The 19,840-nt window shown below is 46.9% G+C and overlaps 1 protein-coding gene and 2 non-coding genes across 4 annotated transcripts in view; 2 read left to right on the forward strand and 1 right to left on the reverse strand.

Annotated features, from left to right (window-relative positions):
- The window catches only part of LOC125952299 (disintegrin and metalloproteinase domain-containing protein 10 homolog), a 59,627-nt gene that overhangs the window by 11,876 nt on the left and 27,911 nt on the right, over positions 1-19,840 (forward strand). For both annotated transcript variants that reach the window (XR_007468809.1, XM_049681705.1), the window contains exon 2: positions 781-2,033. Coding sequence is in view for 1 of the 2 variants with exons in the window: in XM_049681705.1 (XP_049537662.1) it covers positions 1,967-2,033 (67 nt within the window). In the remaining variant the exon portion in view is untranslated. The remainder of the gene's footprint in view (positions 1-780; positions 2,034-19,840) is intronic.
- Positions 11,606-11,678, reverse strand: Trnak-cuu (transfer RNA lysine (anticodon CUU)). The gene has a single exon. It is a non-coding gene; the product is annotated as a tRNA-Lys (tRNA).
- Trnaa-agc (transfer RNA alanine (anticodon AGC)) lies at positions 12,692-12,764 on the forward strand. Its single transcript has one exon. It is a non-coding gene; the product is annotated as a tRNA-Ala (tRNA).

Here is a 19,840-nt window from a genome sequence, read left to right on the forward strand (position 1 = left end):
GCAAACGCAGCTGGCATATGTGGGGAGCACCAAGGACGCCGATGAGATGGAATGATGGCAACACCGTAGCATTGTATCAGAAGTGTTTTGCTTTGTTTTCCCTATTTTTTTTCCTTCACTGTCCAAATTAATCAACGCAATACAGAGTTTTTTTTTCTTTTTCTCCAGCTGGCGGCCATCATTTTTTGGTCCGATGCTTCGCCGGGAAATGTCTGTCGTTGCTAGTAGCGTTTCCTTCGTGTTGCTATGGTTGGGTTTTGGGGTAAGGATGCTTGGATGGATGGATGCTGTGGGCGAGCGCGCAATGCCATGAACAATGTTGCGCGTAACTTGATTCCAGCTTGCTGCTTTGTTTGCTCTCGTTCGCGTCTCTCTTTTTGGTCCTTTGTGCCGTGGGTTTGCCGTTGCAAAGAAAAATATTCCGTGACCGTTATTCAAATAATAAGAATGCCGGATTGTCGCGAGATATTATTTTAATGTCTTCTTTGAGTATTCTTTTCTGTCAGATAAATAAAAAAAAAGAGTGTCTCAATTAGTAACAGTTATGCTAGAGTTAATGTGTGAGGTACAGATATTTGAGTGTAAATACCCGCTACATCGAACTCACGGTGAAACATACGGCACGTTCGTCCTTGTATGTGTTTAAAAAATCGAATTAACAGTGATTTGAAATCAGTGCAAAACATGATCCTAATTTCTTTACTGTTACCAGCTTGAAACTACATTGTTGCGCAGAGCATTTCATTTAATCAAGTCCACCATTTTTTTGCCCCCCATCAGGCCTGGTGAATGTTATTAGTGTCGCCGGTTAGTGAGCATTAGCAGCAGCTGCGGCCAGAGCATTCGAGCAGCTAGAGCCCCCTCCGTTCGTGTGTTCGTCATGGTGACGACAATTGGTTCCGAGTGCAAGACTGCAGAAGACAGCTGCTGCCAGTCGCCGCCGCCACAGTGAAGTGCATCGATGGTGCTGCAAAAAAAGAGGGTTGTGTGTAGTGTGGTGCATTACTGTGACAGTGTGTTGGTGTGACGTGCACGTGTGTGTGTGTGTGCCTCATGTGGGTGAGCAGCGCAAGAGTCTGTTAAATGGTGGTTGGCAGTGGAAAAGTGTAAAAAGCAAAATCTTCCCAGGAGTCGCAGCCTCAGGCGCCATCATCTCCTCTCGCCACTGCATAAGCCGTAAAAGTGCATTCTGAAACGCGCTGGTGCGCTGGGCGAAGAAATCCCGGCCGAGTGTTCTGATCGAAGTGCAACCACCCATCGACCCTCCCCCCGGGAAGAAAAGAAAAGTGTGTAAAATCCGTTCGCGATTTCGTCATCGGCATCGGCGGGAAGGATAGGGTTTTTGTGTTTGCTTTTAGTTTGTTTTGACGCATTTTTCCTGACGCTCGGAGGAGGAAGTCAGCCTACTAGTCGAGTGTGGCTGGAGCTACGGGAAGGAAAACGGAACGGAAAGAGAGAGAGAGAGAGAGAGAGAGTACACTTTGCTTCCATTCCTCCCGATCATCGTGTCTCCCCCCGGATGAAGGGGAGTGAGTGTTGCTGCTGCTGCTACTGCCGCATGCTTTCGATACACTCCAACCGTCGCTTAAGCAAGCATCACCACTCCACACGAGCAAGCACCAGAGCATCGGCATCCTTCCATCATTATCATCACATCACATTACCTTTGGCTTTTCTACTCGAGCTTTGCGCAAAGTCTGGTGCACATCTTCTGAGCACGACTCAAGCAGCAGAAACCGTCAGTAGTTTGTAGCTCGCCGTCATCCGGTGCCGGTTTTTCCCCGACCGTGTGTGTGTGTGCGTCAGGTACTTCCCCAGTGGTGGAGCTGTGTGTGTGTGTGCGCGGCTTCTTCGTTCCGTTCGGTGTTCCGAAACGGCCAACTAAATCCGTGGTGCTGCTGCTGCAATCTGAAGCACGATCGGCGGCGGCGGACATTCGGTTCCTGCTGATCGATCGGTCGGAAAAATGCATCCGAAATGTGGATTACTGCTACTTTCAACGCTCCTTCTGCTCCTCAACGACATCGAAAGTGGTAAGTGGCATCTTTTCTCTTTGCACCTCATACACAATCAGCATCATCAGCATCTTGGAGACAGACGTGCTTACAAACAGACGAGCGCGTTTCGAGAGGACGGTGAAGCAATCATTTGCCATCCGCTTCTCTGCCATGCTTGCTGGTGGATTCTTATCAATCGCGCGTAATCCGTTTCGTCAACCTTGGGCGTATAATCCTCGCGGCATGGAAAGTAAAAGAACGCGGCGCGCATCGAATGGTTTCGGTGGGATTAGAGAGAATTGCTTGCCGCCTCGGGGGAGGTCGCCACAGAAGGTCGTGTTGAGGAATTTGGAATTATTGGAGAAAAATACAGTCACAATCCGGTGGATTTGTGTTTTGCCCGGACTAAACCATTCCATTTAAACATTTCTGATCTGCTTATTTGATCATGATCATGATTTGTTCTCTATTAGTATGCCATCCTCGGCCCTCCTCGCCGCTCTGGGCATTATGCAACGCGCAATCGAGCGGAGAGAAAACCAATTAACTGTGATCTAATCCTTACCCCCCGGGAGGATATACATATAATCTCATTGATAGAACAAAAAAAAAAATAAGACAAAATAAATTGAATCGATCGCTGCGAACACACACACACACACACGACACACGTCACACGACACACGACGATTCATCAGCCTCTGTCACCGTCCTCTCCTGCCTGCGTTGTCGCTTCTCTTCCGCTTGTCAAAGGCGATTGCTTTCCTGTCAATCGTTACTTGTTCCTGCCGGAGACTGTTAAATGCGAAAAGCAATTAAAAGTTTCAGTGCTCTTGGATGGCGTAGGTACACCCTAGAATATAGACGGTTATCTCTCCCTGCACCCCGCCCCCTCGTCTCCAACCAGCTGGAGAAGTGCCTTTTAGAAGATCACATCGCGGTGACATGTTGTTTTCTCGACCTTACGTCGTCGTGCATTACGCCTTAAATATGCTATCGTTTCACGACTCTCATTAGTTCGGCAACGTAACGTCCTTCGAAGAATCGATCGTGATCGATGCACGAATGAAACTTAAATTAAAAGGGATTGCTTTACAGCTCTTTTGTGGATGATGCTATTGACGTCTTTACTTCTGTTTAGTGAAGATATCACGTCAGAGCTGTCTCCCTTCACTCTCGGAACACAGAACTGGATACTGAATTCTACTAAATTGTCATTTATCAGTCTTTGGTTAGAGTAACATTTTGCTCTCGAACTTGTGGGAGTTCTCTAGACACCAGCACAAAACGACGCACCATTCTAGCCGATTCGAGTCCATCATTCTAATTAAACGCCCCCTTCCTAATTACACCAAAAGCAAAAGAGAAGCAAAAGTCAAATACATTCACCAAAATTGGCAAAGAAAACACTAGCCGCAAAAATGTACGTTCCTACTTGCTTTTGTCTGGCCATCCATTGGTGTGCTTTTTTTTTGGGGGGTCTGACGCACAATTACCCTCCAGGCTTGCTCGTCCAGAACGCATTCCCAGGAAGGAATGCGGTGCTGTCTTTGTTAGACGCGACACTTTCTCTCCCCGCAGTCGCAGTTCTCGGCCCGGTGGGGGTCATATATGGGTCGGATGCAAACATAGCTTATTTATATTTCTTTTCTCTCGTCAGCTTCTTCCGACCGTACCGCCACCGTACTCTGGGGAATGTCCTTCACCGGGGCAAACGGAGAACATTCCGGGGCCGGAAAATATCGTGTTTGTCTTTCCGTTTGGTATGACCGAGGGGTTTTGGGCAAAAGTTTTATGCTCACCAAGCACAGCACCAGCATCCACCATCACCACCACCACCACCAACAACATGCCGATTTCGTGTCGTGAATTGTGCTTCACAATTTAGATGCATTGAAATCATTTGCACGAAAGTAATTCCCCGTCCGCGCGCACAGTTCGCTCCGCTGCTCTGCTTCTGTTGAGATGTGGTTTCGAAGGGAACGTAACGAACGTTGCGTAACTTTGGCGCAGCTTGCGCCGCCGCGACGGTTGGGCTGTAGCGTGTGGCTGGCAGGCTGGCTGGCGGTTGGGTGAAAAAATTAAGAAACAACAATGTTTGCCTTATTTGTGTAATGAAAAGTCGGCACGATGCTTTCCGTTGTGTACGAAGCTCGGAAAGTCTCGAGAACGAAGATGAAATAACCAGAAGCTTTACGGGGGGCGTTCGAGAACCCCGCATGACGGGGCACGTGTATCAATTCCGATGAAAATGGTATCAGCAGACGCGGGATTATGTGCTCCAGAGTGTTGTTTGTTTTGCGTATTCGACTCTTTGCATGCCAAATCAAAACTGGAAACTCCCGGTCCTCTAGAATCATTAGCAGGAGGCAGAGTCCTGATAGTAAGCATATTTTACTGTCCTGGCCGTCTTGATAAGGTTAAACGGTGCTCAATCATTTCGTCACTGAGCCCGTCACTCACAATGATCTAATTGCCAATTGGAATAAGGAGGCACCACTTCGCCTGACTGCGCTTGGCTTGATGGCTGTCGGCAGTAGCCACACTCCCAGGTATTGATACCGAATGCAATCAAGACATTGTGTTCAGCTTTATGGCAATGATTATGACATTTTTTGTAAATGCTCATAAAATTGTCTGCAACGCAACAAACATAATTAATGTAGACTTTTATTAATTTGATATGACTCTATGCGTGGTCGTTGATGGTTTGGCAATGAATTTTACATAACCAAACGCCATTTTTTCTGTATTAACCAAACCTGGAACCTCCGTGCGTAATTGGAGTCGAGCAGCATGAACCTCGGAATGGGTGTTCCCATGGTACCACCAGGCGTTTATTATGAAACGGTGTCTCAATTAGCTTATCCCATTCCTCGCTGGGCGGTCCCTCCATCGCCCCGATATGCCAAGAAATGAAACAAATTTTCTACCTGGGAAATCGAAAGGTGTTTCGAGGGTATGCCCGCACCACCGACAAGTCAACTGTGTGCGCACATTTGGGTCAATTACAGAAGTATTGGCTAAACTTTATCCAGCGCCACCGCTCGGAAACGTCACGATCAGGCCAAAGAACTTTGTGCCCAAAAACCATGGGCCGATGGCAATGTTCTTGATAACCGGCGGCGTCAAGGCGTCATTTGAATTTAACAAGAAAACCGAAAACCAAAGAACTTTTTCGTTGCATTTTCTTTTGAAAACAGAGAGTGGCACAACCTGTCGCAAGGTTGAAAGGCTTGATTTCATTTAGCACGCCTTAAACGAGCATCTTTCTGAAGGGTAGTACCGTTTGCTATCGAGACTTCCTGGGCCAACATTTATCCATTTTTCAACATTTTCCCTCAGACACTGGACGGGTTGAGCATTTGTTAGCTTATCGTGCGTTCAACAACACTTCCTGTGCTTGGCGTTCGTCTCATGTATTGCTGCTGCTGCTACTGGAAGAGCATCGGTTAGGTTGGTATCTGTGTTTTTTTCATTTTTGCAAACTGGCCACATCCAGAATCTATATAAACTTGGTCCCTCTTGCTTTGGTTACCACTTTCCTTCTGTTTTCCGCATTGTCTCAACCCATTAGGCCGTTCGTGCGTGCGTTCCTGCGTGCGTGTCTTTCTGCTCAAAGACCGGGGGCAAGTTTTTCTTTCAACGACGCACATGAACACACACTCACGCACAGACCAGACACACACACTGACGTTGTCTCTAATGCACGAGAAGTGGGTGCCGGGAATTGGTCGTGTTTGAACCACATCAAAACCGCACACCACACACTCCTGATGGTTGTTTCCGCTCGATTCCAGTTGAGTTAAAAATAAAGCATAATGCTTCCAGCGCGCCAGGCCAGACGGGCGGGTGGACGGTATAGGCCAGCGAGAAGGTGGAAGGTAGCTACCGGTCCCCTGGTGCGTATGACGTGTTCTGTGCTGCGCTGCGCCGCGCTGCAAGCTGTAAAGAGCTGTAGCAACGCGCTGAGTAGGACGTGATTATAGACTGTTTATGAGTCTTTGCCGTCCCTTCGTGATGTTTTATTTGCATTATACAATTTCTTTTCCTCCCTTTGGGATCGCAAACGTCACCTTACGAACGGCTGGAGCTCTGCATTTAATATTACATGTTCTGTAGTTGAGAAATATATGCGTTTACTTGCATTTAACTTGATGCTAATAGAAACTAAGCATCTGTGGGACAAAGGTAGGCAAAAAAGTGCACACCAGCAGCAACAACATCGCTCATCTTCATCACCACCGTGGGGTATTACGTTGTGGTGTCTCCTCCCTCAGGCGGTATGCATGATAATGTTTCGTGTGAATTTAATTTCAAACTACTTCATGCTATACGAGGCTCGAAGATCCACCGCCCGTTTGGTGAGTGTCCGGAATTTCTCTGCATCGATGGGTACTTCCCGTGCACCAAGAGAAGAACGATTTTCGACCGACCGAGGTCCATTTCAATGACTGACCGGAGGGTTTCTCCATCGTTTGCGCGATCTCACAACCAACGAGATCGTCTGTCTGGTTGGCTGGCGGCTGGTCGTGACTCATTATTTACGCTAACAAGATCCGACTGAACCGTGACACTGGTGCACGTGAACGCAGCAGAATGCCTCGATAGATATTCTCAAGCCGACCGTATAACGTTAATAAATTAAATAAAATATCTACAATGTAGGGACTGAGAAGGTTTTTTCAACTTTTCATTGCATTCAAAGTTGAACATTCGATTTGAAGTTGATTTAAATATGATGCGTAAAAGTCGTTTGCTCTAATAAGAATCTACCAGCAACAAATTTGTTCTGTTTGTTAAAATGCGGTTCTATTTCTCAAATTGTGAAATACAAAACCCGCGTCCGAGTGGGCCGTGGACTGTATGGTTAACTTAACTCATTCGTAGGCAGCACGTTCTAGTGAGAGGGGGAGAGGAGGTGGGGGATGGTGCTAACTCCGACGCACGACGGCGGCAAACACATGACACTACCAGCGGTCTCTCGATCGACACGCACAGACATACAATTAGAGGTCAGTAACATTGGCGATCATATATACAACACACACACGCTGCTACTGCCACCCCCCCCACCCCTCCCACCACCCTCTGGGTGCTCGAGAAGAAGGGATGCAGCATCGAGCGGCGGCAGTGTATCACCTTCAGTGTGTTGTTGGTCGTGCTATGGTGTTTGGCCACCGCCGGTGTGGGGCCAGGGAGCAATGATTCATGTTCCGGTTTCAGTTACCACCAACACCACTTAGCATCCCAGTGAAACTTCTACCTCCTTCTACCCCTTTCCCCTTTATTTTCCTTTGACGACGCTGCTTTGTCGCTTTGAAATCGGTTTCGCGAATCTCGCACTACTGGCTGGCGGGCGCGGCAGACGAGAATAATCTGGCTACGCAAAGCCATTCCACCATTAATCATCATTTGAATCTCGTTGGTATGCAACGGATGTCACCAGCGATGCCTCGAATGCTTTGGATTTTTTTTTTGTCTGTTTGATAGCCATCTCTCTATGCCTAACTTTTGTTGCCGCGCTTGTTGCTCAAAGGCGAGAAAGACAGGAAGCCTTCTGCAGTCGTGACATGACCTTCAACTATGATTGGATTGTTGGCAATTGTTTTAAATATTCCATACAGTTAAGTCTAACAGCGACCTCATATACTTGCTTATACTGGAACATATAAAGATATCCATATAAATTCGCTGTAACTATATTGAGCAATCAATCCTAACGCAATGTTACAGAAAGAGTAACATTTAGGGATATTTGATAGCACAATCAATTCTTTTCGTGGAACTAGTATGCATGTATTCGGTTCTGCCGATAGTGCAATTTTTTCTGGTACAATTTTGATAGCTTATTTGGAGTTTTTTTTGTTTTGGCAGCCTTAGTGCAAAGCCATCACTAGTTGATTCATCACTACTAGTTGAGTTGAGTGTTTCACGAATGCAAAGCAAACAAGGGTAACTGTGAATAATCAAAATACATAAAATATGGAAACATCGTTGGAGCCCCTTTTTACGAGCGATTTCTATTAGTTTTATAGCTTTGTAGCTGCTGCCGGAAACACCCTACCTTGTAGCGAAGCAGTTTGTTTAATCATCTTAGTATTTACTTATGGTTCAGCGCCAAAATTAGTCAGCTGATTGCTTGCTTTTCTTTTCTTTGGTCCTTCTTTGGAATCCTTTTGGGTCTAACCGATGGAAGTCATTCGAAATATAATTTTTATGTGCAAGCAAACTCTAAAAATACATCTGTCCCAATATCGATTGCTTTTGTTTCTCGCGCGTTGGTTTAGGAGTCTCCCTCGCGTTGGTTATGTTGATTGTATTCGTAACAAGGACATCGATGTTTTATGGGATTGTAGTAGTAGTATCAACGTATCTCCTGTTGTGCGATAACTTTGCTCTCCAATGAAGCGTTTTGTTTGTGTAGCAATAATGTTCCGGTTTTCCTTATCCACAATGAACAGAAAGTGCTGTCGCGTTCTTTTGACCTGTGCAGCAACCGCATTCGTGATGCGTGTCCTGGTGGACCTTTCTTTGCGAGGAGTATCGTCCTTGTTCGACCATAATTTCTGGCCTGGTGTTGCTGAATAATGCATTGCGCATCTGAACCGAATGGAATTAGCTGCTAGCGTCGTCCGCGCTCCGTGTTCTCAACGGTTAACGCACTCTGGTTAGCTTTAATGGGATTGAAATTGGAAATATGTCCCAACTGGCGGCGGGCGAGGTTCCATTTTGTCTTTTATATTTTCGGTCGTTTTTTTTTCTTTACTATTTTCCTCTTCGCAACCACTCTCCCGGATCTACTACTGCCCAGGATTACCATCAGAAGCATTAACGGTTTGCTTCTACAAGTTTCGGAAGTCATAAACCAGAATGTATCATGCGAGCCTTGGCCCAACGGTGCTGGCTGAAGGTATAGAAGTAGAACAACCACACCGACCGCGAACACTTTGATAGCTCGCTCGCTCGCTCGCAGCGTGTAGGACTCACCGGCGAATTCATATAATAACGTTTTATGATCCTTTGTTCTGCTGGGTGTTTCATGTGTTTCCTTTTTTGGCTTTTTCTTCATTTTTTCTTCATAATTTCCCTGGCTCGCGCTCCTCCTGTCTGGCTGGCGAACAAAATATGAAATTTTCGTCGTCCGTGGCCCGTTTTGATCATCTAACTCCTCTAATGTCACCACCAAAGACCGACCAGAGCCAAAAGTAAGATGTGCGATCAGTTTCGCTTGCACGGTCGTACCACCTCGTCGACGGTCGACATCTTGCGGGACCGCCGGCGGACGGTCAAAGGTATTTTCATTTCACCGTTTTTTTTTTGTTGGTTGTGTTCTTCCTGGACTATCTGGAAAGTCTAGACGGAGGGCAACATACTTTGATGGTTCTGGTCAGGTCAAGTCTCCGGCGCACTTGACTCGGTTGACGATTTTTTTTTCGGTTGCTCTCAGCACAAAAAATCCGCTACCAAGGATCCTAACAAAGCGCGGCGCACGGTCTAGCAAGCCTGAAGGAGCTTGAAATGTAGGAGTTTTTTTCGCACTAACTCACTTGTTTTTTTTTTTTGTGGAAGCTGGTTCTATTCGCGCTTTTTCTTTTTATCACGGGTTATTGCTTCATAATTTATATTATGATTTATTAGGTGTGCTTCTCAAGCATGTTCCGGTGGTTTTCATTCGCTGTTGTGTCTCGAAACCGTACATTTAACAGAAGCGAAGTATACGGTTAAGATGTATTTGCCTCATAAATCCTAAAGATTATAAAAATCTTTTTCTAGTTCATGATTCCCACAGTTCGTTGAACTATGCGAATTGAATTGAAGTTATTCGAAGCTTTGCTATGAATATTGTTGCTGATCCTTTGCATTGATGTTTACCAACAAAATACGGGGCCATTAAAGCGAAAAGTTGAATGAAACGTCCTTCAAACGCGGAGAAACAAGATGATTCACGGTACGATTTTACGGAACATCGATTTGCAACACATTACTCTCGCTCTTTCTGTTGTAAAAAAGTAGAAAAAACATGAGATACAAACTCGTAGGTGCGAGGGGAGCCGGAAACCATCACCACCACCACCCCGCCGACTGATAACCGCTGCTTCCGACAGCCACAGTCGCGCCGCCCTCAACGTGCATGGGATCTCCGTTTATTGACTTTTATGTGCTGCCTGCCGGCAAAGTGACTACAAACACAACACACATGCTGCTGTCGGTCTCGTCCGTCGTTGGTGGCGATAAGCGTGGACGTCCGCGAACAAACACACACGGCGACGGCGGTACTGTGTCCACTGATTCGCATCCGACTCCGACGCAACGACATCGACTTTGGCTTCTCTGGCGCACGGTGTAGTAGCATCCGTTATGCCGCGAATTGTTTAAAATATGAAAGTAATCACCTTCCTCCCTCCACGCCATCCGTCGGTCAACGAATTGCGGTGGTCGGTCCCCCGTTGTGTGTGTGCATTTGCCATGTCTACCGGGGAGTGATTCATTCGCGCACTACATCGTACCCCCACCCGGGGCATGCCGGGGAATCAAACAGCGCGGGTCAGCAGATACGATGTGTGTGCGCGCGTTACGACGGTGGTTCGGATCAGCGTTGACCACCGCCGTCGTCGCCGCCGCCCCATTGGTGGTATGTTTTATTTTATTTTACATACTTTTTTTTGCCCCTTTTTTCCTGCCTTTCACTATTACATACACAGCACCTTTTTGCGTATCTCATTGCAAGGCGAGATGGCCTCAGCAGCGCTTTTCATCAGCTGTGGCGGACACAACCCCCTCCCTGGCTGTAAAGGTCAACCCCAGCATGATGTCGATCGCGAGAAAGCATCGCCACAAGCTACGAAGCCACGTGCATCATCATCATCGGGCAGAGCAAAACAAAACAGCAGAAACTAAATTAGAAACTCCAGTACACTAATTGACCTAAATCAGGCGGGCGTGAACTCTATGCTCTACGGCCATGCGCTCGTGCTGGCCTGGCCATGGTGACTTTCGCTTTATCGCAAAACATTGGCAGAGTGTGAGCGTGGCAGAGAAAAGTGGTGTGGCGTTTTGCAATGTTTTAGTCATCGCCGAGAATTGTGATGAAACATTTTTTGGCCCCCCCACCACAAACAAATACAACTCCCGTTATCTTCTCGATGACGAATAGGTACGGTATTTCACCGGAAAAATGGTTCGTTTGTTATCAGTTCTGAAAGTATTTTCAAAATCCATTTGTCGGCTGCAAGTTCGGGTTATGTTGGGGTATGAAATATGAACTTTGCTGTGCCATGGTGTGATGGGAGCGCAAAAAAAAGAATCTCAAGCTTGTCCCTTTTTGGCGCGGGATGACGTGATTTGCGGAAGAGTTAAGCGCATACACTGGCAGATTGTTGATTTTTCAACGACGACGCAGCATTGCACATTTCCGATGACAAATACGCATGTGCTGTCCGTCATTCGTTTATATGTGTATAAAGTCCAATTTCTGCTTAATATTGCCTTGTTCAGTAATATAGAACGATTCTTTTTATGTTTTCCATGGTTTTAAAATTATGAAATTGGGCAATTGCTCCTACTAGATAGCGATTGGAAGGACGACAAAAAACGAGCTTCAAGCGCGCCCAACGTGGGGCTCGAACCCACGACCCTGAGATTAAGAGTCTCATGCTCTACCGACTGAGCTAGCCGGGCTTGGTAGGAGGGGTGATCTTTGATGTATTTGCGGTCAGTAGGCTAGAGCATTGATTTTTAGTATATTTTGTGCGATGCTACATTGTCTATAACCAACTTTTCTTAAACTTTGCAATCGACTTAATCGAAGACGCTTCCGATATGCACTTCTTATGCGATTATCACGCCCACTGATAAGAGGCTGTCAAATCGGCAACCTACCCCCCACCTTGAACCTAGTGATAACCGCGCGCACTCAAGTAACAAAGGGTTTTAGTGGATTACTGAGAATCGGTTACTGTGAGTTTATTGGTGCTGCATTATAAGATAAGATTGTCTTGATTTGTACGCCACCCCTTGGCGTGCTTCTGCTTACGGTGGTTATCAGGTTAAAGACGGTATCAAGTATGTGATTTGTAGAGTGTTCATCAATCATGGTATTAGCAAAACAAGAAATGGAATCAATCTCGGCTCGATTGCTTGTATGTTTACATTTACTTTCGCACTCTGCTGTTCTGTTGCTGTGATTTTAGTCAACACATTGCGAAGAGGGCAACAACATAATTCTCCAATCTGTATCACCATGATTGCTTACTAAACAAACCTTATCATTATAGCGCCACTCAACAGAGAACCGATTCAAAAAGGTCACTCATCCGTCAACAGCGCTTAATAGTAGCTGCTAATCGATTACGATTACTATTGGTCGTTGTACAGAATAATATAACATAACTAGTATGCTAGCTCGACTAACGGAGTGTTGTTGCGTTTTTTTTGTGCAAATGTAATAAATCACACTCTCCGCGAAGTGCGAATGTGTTGATAGACCTTTTTTGCATACTTATCGCGTCCTAGCGTGCAGGCGGTTCATAAACACCATCTTCGTTACATAAGACCTAATTAAACCTGTCCCGCAAAGCTAAAACATATTAACGAGCGAGCGACCCGCGTGTATCGATTATTGGACGTAATATGATCCTCGGTCGGTCCATTGCCAGTTGACAAAAGTGAAACCCCGCCAGCGGCAGGTACAAGGGGATGTAGCTCAGATGGTAGAGCGCTCGCTTAGCATGTGAGAGGTACGGGGATCGATACCCCGCATCTCCAAGGAGAATGGGATGAAAATCCTTTTTTCTCACTCGCAATTTTATTGGACCGGAAATCGGTAAACGAGGATTATCTTGTTACACAATCCCCCTCCTGGCAGGAATATTATCGCGATTATCCACTGTATATGGTCGCGAAACGATTAAGATAACAGGCACGGGCAATAGGAGGGGGCGTCCATTAATGATTACTATCGTGTCACAATTGCCGCACCCCCCAGACGGACACCCAAATGATAATCACACCTCCGTGACCACCCCTCCGGTGTGATGGCTACAACAATGAAAGGCACGATAAGTACGAAAGTCAAGCTATTTAGTGGTCACTTATATTGTCATTAATCACCATCGTCGTCCTCGCGCTTTGCTCGCGGCTAGATTCTCGCGGCCAGTCCTGGCCCAGCAGCACACATAAACAAGCCGCGTGTTATCGGTTCTCGCGTGAATACCACGCACGACGACGACGACGACGACGACGGCGGCAGCCAACGGCTGCTTTTATGCCCACCATCAATATCTTAAGCTCTTTTACTCTCACGGAAGCACCTCGTTGGGTTTCGTGTGGCACCCACTGAAAGGGCGATGCCGGGGAGTAGAAGGTGCAAACGATCTGCGCTGTAACCCACGTGCCACGAGCGGCCACTTCTTCTTCTTCTTTTGCATACTTTGTGCTCCGTTTTTCTGTCCTTTCGCGCCCTCTCTCGCGGATAAGGTATTTGTGGGTTCTCGCGTGTCACCATACCATTAAGCCCGTCATCATCAACAACGATCCGACCGATTTGCTTCCGCGGGCGGGGTAGGTTTCTTGACCTCGCAAATTGCGCCCCCCCCCCCCCCCCCCCTCTTCCCGGCCACACGGCCATTCATTCACTGCCTCCTTCGGCCCTTGCATTAATAGGTTTCTGGTTGGGTGTGGTTTCAATTTATTCCCGCCGTACATGTGGGTCATTCGGTAAAGGACACTCCGCCTTTCACCGGGATAAACCCCTAGGACCAACATCCACCTGCCCGGAACTGACCAGCCATAAATTTTGGCCCCATTTCGCGTCGTCGCGCGAATGGGAGTGGGGAGTCGTGGGAGGCTCCTCCTTTCCGGTTTTCCTCGTTGAGTGCTTGCGAAGGAGGAAGGAAAACTCATATTCTTTCCACCATTCCAGCGTCATGGCACTACTCTACTGCAAAAGCGCCACCAGGAAAGCATTGTTGCCTACCGTTGTGTTTTGCATTACAAAATCGATGAATTATGTTGCACCTCTTTTGCTGGCAGCAGCGACAGCAGCAGCAGCAGCATATCGTCCTTGTTGGCGGGAGGTAGTGTGTGCCACCACATCGTTTACCATCCACCCGCGCGAGCTTGAGTGGTGTGGCGGTGGTGGAGGAGGAGGAGAAGAAGAAGAGCACGGAAACGGAATAAAATATGCTGTGGACGGACCCCCCAGCACACAGTTTGCATATTCTGCAGCACGCTCTCTGCGAATGCTCGGTTGGGGACAGAGGGAAAGGGGAAACGGAAAAAGGCTACACGGAGAAAGAGGAGCCTATTACGGGGTGGTTGGTTGTTTTTGTTTCAAATATTCATCCCAACCCCCCACCTCTTCGGTGTCCCTTGGAGGAATTTTACGAGCTGTGACTCTGCGAGACTCGAGGTTTGTTGTTTTTTTTTCTTTTCTTTTCTTTTTTTTTGTTGTCGTCGTTGACTCATATTTCAGTTCTCAATGTCCGGGGTCCTGCGGCTGTTTCTTTATTTTAGTTATTTCCGGCTGGCCTTTAACGTTTGCTGGGATGCTTGCAAGGATAATAATAACGGTAATGCTCTCTCGGGGGGGATATGGTTTTGCAAATGTTATGCGGTTATGCGGCCCGTTTTTGAAAACACATCCGTTGGTGTGCAAAAGGTTGAACGTTGTGATGATCCCCCGTTTGTATAATTACAAAAAAAAACGAATCAACTCTGTAAGTAATGAAGACGAGCTTTAACGAAGCGTTATTACATCCCTTTATAATCACTCCACACAAATTCTAATATCAGATCCGATCCCTCTCGTGCTTGGTTTTCATATTAATTTTCATTCCCTTCATTCGGTGGCTCCTCTGGTTTATCTCCTACAGTTCGCAGAAGATGATTTTCCACCGCCATCGATAAGCGTATGCTGGAAAGTCTTGCCCAAATTCGCTTTCTACCTTTTCTTTTTAATCAATTCGGCTGAGAAGCAGATGGAGATCGGTGAGGAACTCCCGTATGTGTGTGTGAGAGATGGAAGCTGCTGAACTGATAGCAACCCCTGATAGCAGCCAACGTTTTTGTTGGGCTACGTTGGGGGAGAAACCCATAAACTGTCCCATCCCATTAGATACGGATTAAATCTTGTGGACTCTGAAGCTAAACACACACACACACACACGAATACACACGCACAAGGAGAGCACATGTGGTCCTGGCAAGAAGAAGCATAAATCCGAGGCTTATGGAGAATGAAGTGGAGAAGGGCCTCACACACACTCATCCATTTGAGCTGATATAAGTCCGATCGCTCTCAGAAGACGGAGCGAGTTCGGTAGCATAAATATGATATTTTTGGGTGACCGAAGAGAAGAGGAATGTTCTTCCACAGACGTTGGGGAAGCGAAGGCTATCAAGGGGAGAGGGGGGGGGGTGTTCCACGTGCCCTCCCTCCTCTGGGGGATTGATCGTTCGTGCTCGAATTCATGCGCTAATGTGCGTGGCAATACCTTGGGCTCTGGGAACTGAGCTCCGTGTGGCGTATGTAATATGCTAAGTCCTTCCAAGTCTGCGGCAACGGCATTACCTGTTGAGCGAGTTGTTGGTGTTGCGTGCGTGCGTGTGTTGCGTTCCGTTTTGGATTATCCCGTGGCATTCCATTTTTTTTTCTCGGTTACAACCGAACGTGGCAAAGAACAATGCGATTATGGTTAAGCAAAAACATTTCTGTTTCACCTGCGCCAAGAGCGCTCCAACAGCGGAGCCTGAAGGGAACTCCCTTGTGAGATTGTTTGGTTGAGAAAAAGTGGCGCGCACTACGTTTATGAATTTATGCAACAAGCGTCCCTTTTTTAAGAGGCAAAGAGCCGTCAAAAGGGAATCGAAAAGGGGAACCAAACCGCAAAGGATTTGCATTTTTCTGGTTGGTGCTGTGGTCACACCGAAGCAAAGAGTGGTGATAGGGGGTTGACCGATAAAATAGGAGCCGCAAGCGAATTGGCTCGAGTGGCTCGAGAAGCTCATACAAGAATCGCGTCACTACTTTGCATGTGGGTTCGCAGCAGTTATTGTCGTAATCAGCACCAACACCAACGTCTCCATAGCGCTTGGCATTATTATGATGGTCAACCAGAACGCCGGGATATGAGTGTTTTATTTGGACCTTTCCGTTCCATTCTCCATTTGAAACCGTAGCTCTCTGAACTTTACATTTAAATAATTCATTATTTTTTGTCCATTTTTCACACGAATCCACCGAGTAGACGACACTCGCTCTACCAAGACCTCCATCTGATGGCGGGGCTGACTGTTTTTCTCCAACCTGGGAGAGGAAATCGCCTAGTAAGAGCGTCTGGCCGTGGCACCACCACGACGCCCCAACCAGACTCTCTAATTGCTAGCAACAGATCCTTCCAGCCGTTTGTTTGTTCAGACGTCGCACAGACGATGCCGTCCAGACGAAACACAGAGGTCTGCCAGAGAGACAAAGAGAAGGAAAGAGAGAGAGAGAGAGAAAAGGAGAGATCATGCTGCCATTGAGCATATTATGCTGCCCTGGATGCATCGCCGGCGGCAGCAGCAGCAGCAGCATCGATGCTCCGAAGTTGCCGTTAGGTCCAGGTCTGTGCGTGTGTATGCGTGTGTGTCCGTCTGTCTGTCCGGTTGCATTTGGTTTGTGACCGAAGCCGTCAGCCACCAATATGATGATGGCGGTAATTGCCCTCCAGAGTTGGTTTGGGGATAGCATGGGAACCAACAAAGAAGTGAAGAACGATGAAAGAGGGAGCAGGATAATGCTGGCAACACTAATTAAACCGCAGGCTGTATTTGGTTTGCAGGATTCGGGGAGAGTATATATGCTGTTGTCTACCGGTGGAAATGCTTCGAGAGTTACGTACGGTTTAAGGCCCCGGAGTCTTTTTGGGTCTTCTGGAAGTCATGGTTCTGGGTTGAATTTTTACTGCGCCGGGTCTTGTTTGTGGTCCTGGTAAATTTATTTTTAATCAGCGAAACTTCATCAAGCATTCTTTCTGTTTATATTACTTTATGTGGTATTATGTGGTTGCATTAACATGAAAAATTCAGCTGGGCAGCTAATATTTAATAACATTGTTACTAAAATTGTGTCCAGCAATTCTCCACTAGGCATATGCGTGCAATAATCTAGGATGCATGCGTAGTACACACTAGACGCGAAATGTTTTTTATTTGCTTTACCAATCTACTCCGTGGTGCCAACACTTGTTAAAGCTGAATCATTATTTGTTATTGAATTATTTTAAATTGCCAACCACATCATCCTACCGCTCGCGTGATGGAAAACCTGCACAATGAGCAAACCAGAACACACGCTTTGTGATGTCAGTGATGTATGCCACAAAAGCCATAGGCCAGCAATAAGATTAAATCATTGCCCAGCGATGGCGAGCAGCGTGATGACTAATTAATCTGTCCTAAACGGTCCGTCCGTAGCGCGGATGCACGCGGATTCGAGGTTTTTGTTTGTTTATGTAATCGCAAATCGCGCCCCGCGCACATTCGCGTTACAGAATTGTCCTGCACACGAGCCTGACAATCGGTGTTCGTCGATCGAAAAAGGTCATTGGAAACCTTCGTCAAACCGTAAAAACGGGGACCTCACTATCGCCTCTGGTGCACCACGGGAAAAAAGCCAGTTCCGATTGCAGGGGATGTGGTGACGTCGAAAAATCGTAAATTGAACATTGAAAAAATAATGCATTCTGAAGCTCTCACCACAAAAGCAGCGCGCACAACCGGGAATGACTTTTCACGCCAAAACCACATCCCGTGCCAGCAAAACGCACATTGTGGCTCTAGCCTGATTTCCGGCTCTTTTCCGGATTCATTTGCTCGGCGTTGGTTTATCCTCGTCATTTGGCTTCAATATAGATCAAATGGGGGTTGATGTTGAAATGTGTTTCCGTTTTTTATGCTAGCGCCCCATTGAAGGATTATGCTTGTGGGGTTACAAGCTGTACAAGCAAAGTTAAAAGGCTTAAGGCATCTGCTTTGGAATTTAATTAATAAGACACATGTAATCATCATATCATTTGCATTCCCAGTCGGAGAATGCGATGAATGAATCCGTCCATAGGATTCTTTGCGCTGGGAATGGGGAATTCAATTCATGGCTTCAATATGCACCCCCGTCTGCTTTAATATCGCTTCATCGGTCACCGCTCCCCCCAAAATCCAACAAAATAGCATGCTACGAATGGACCGTTGTAGCACATCAATCACCAGAGTGATACGAGTGGCGAGATGAGTTTGGAAGTTCATTAAATCAATTACCGCGCACAAATTGTGCCCGGGCTCCACAGGAGCCCGCGACCTTTGGCACGCGTGACGCCGCCACCTTACGGCCAAACACGATAATAGCTTGAGAGCGTTTGATTGGTTCAAATTTACTTTTCGGAAATGTGTGTTTTCCAGCCGGGGCATTGCAAAATAGAGCCAAAAAGAAAAATGGGGGAAATCCGGATTCCCTTCCTTCAACAGATTCCGGCGCCAACGGCCAACGTTTTTTTTTGTATTCTCAAACCAAACGCGCCCGACAGAGACCAAATTTACACTTCTGTTCGCCATTTGTAATCCAACCTGTGGTGCCGCGCGCCCGTTGGTACGCACATTCGTTATCGGATCGCAATTAACGACTGTGATTTTCCAATAAATGATTTTCCGCCACTTATTTGCTCTCTCCGCTCTGCTGCTGCTACGTTCTCGTTTCCGCGAGTAGTGACCGCGGGCGTTTTCCTCGGTGTCAGGCCTGTTATATGCTGGATGTAATCGTTATTTCATTAATTAAAATGGTTGAAAAGCAGCAAAGTGGGTGGTGGCCTTAATGCGGGGGGATGCTTGTTGTGGACGCTGAAAAACGATAAATCTCTTATCCGACCATTATGAAAAGGTCGTTTTGGAATGCTGGTTTGTTCTATTTTTCAATATTTTTTTCCTATTACTCTCGATGCTCCTGAGGGTATTGAAAAGTGCCATTATTTGTTTTTTGTGCAGACTTCTCAAAACACGCTTCGTTAATTGAACAAATCCTGCAATTTTTCACGAAGTATTCCGAATTCGGAATTATGTGGTTTGCAGTTTACAGCCAGAGGGATCATAAAATTGAGGAAAACATGCTCAATCGCGTCATGGTTAGATTGAATTTTCCTGACAGTTTTCCTCGACTGCGCTTACCACCACCACAACCTGCCCATCCCGCGCGATACTTTTGTTTTATGGTGAATTATAATTAAATTTCCCCGAACAATTTTCCACCATTTTTCTGGCTGGCAACACCACACTGCACCACACGTCAGGCTCGATCCACAACCTACCGGTTTTTCCCGTGGTTGCGATTTGTGATGTGGTGGTGGTCGCTGCTGGCTCGTTTTGCCTTCGGTATTTGCATTAATTTTCGTTGCGTTTTGATGGCATGGCCAGGGCGAAGTTTTCCCGCCCCACTAAACGTCGTCAACGGACGAACATGCGCGGGCTTCGTGGGGGGCGGTGCGATGAGGCTAAAGAAAATTTAAAACTTGGCCATGCCGCGGACTTGCTTGCCGCTCTTTTGCGTGTATGTGTGTGTTTTGTGATGGAATTTTCTCGGCGTTTGCAAAACGCCAAGCCGCTCCGCCAATCGTGCTTGCTCGACGGATGTTTTGACAGCTTCGCTTGCTGCATACACACGCACGCACGCACTCACGCACACAGAGAGCATCATCATCGCACACACGGCGGTATACGCACTTTTACGCCAAGAGTGACCACTGGAAACCGTGGCGCACCTGTGGAAGGCCGTCGCCATCGTCGTACCATCGCGCGCGCGCTCGCGCTTTGTA

This window comes from Anopheles darlingi, chromosome 2, assembly GCF_943734745.1.
Source record: "Anopheles darlingi chromosome 2, idAnoDarlMG_H_01, whole genome shotgun sequence".
NCBI classification, from domain to species: Eukaryota; Metazoa; Arthropoda; class Insecta; order Diptera; family Culicidae; genus Anopheles; species Anopheles darlingi.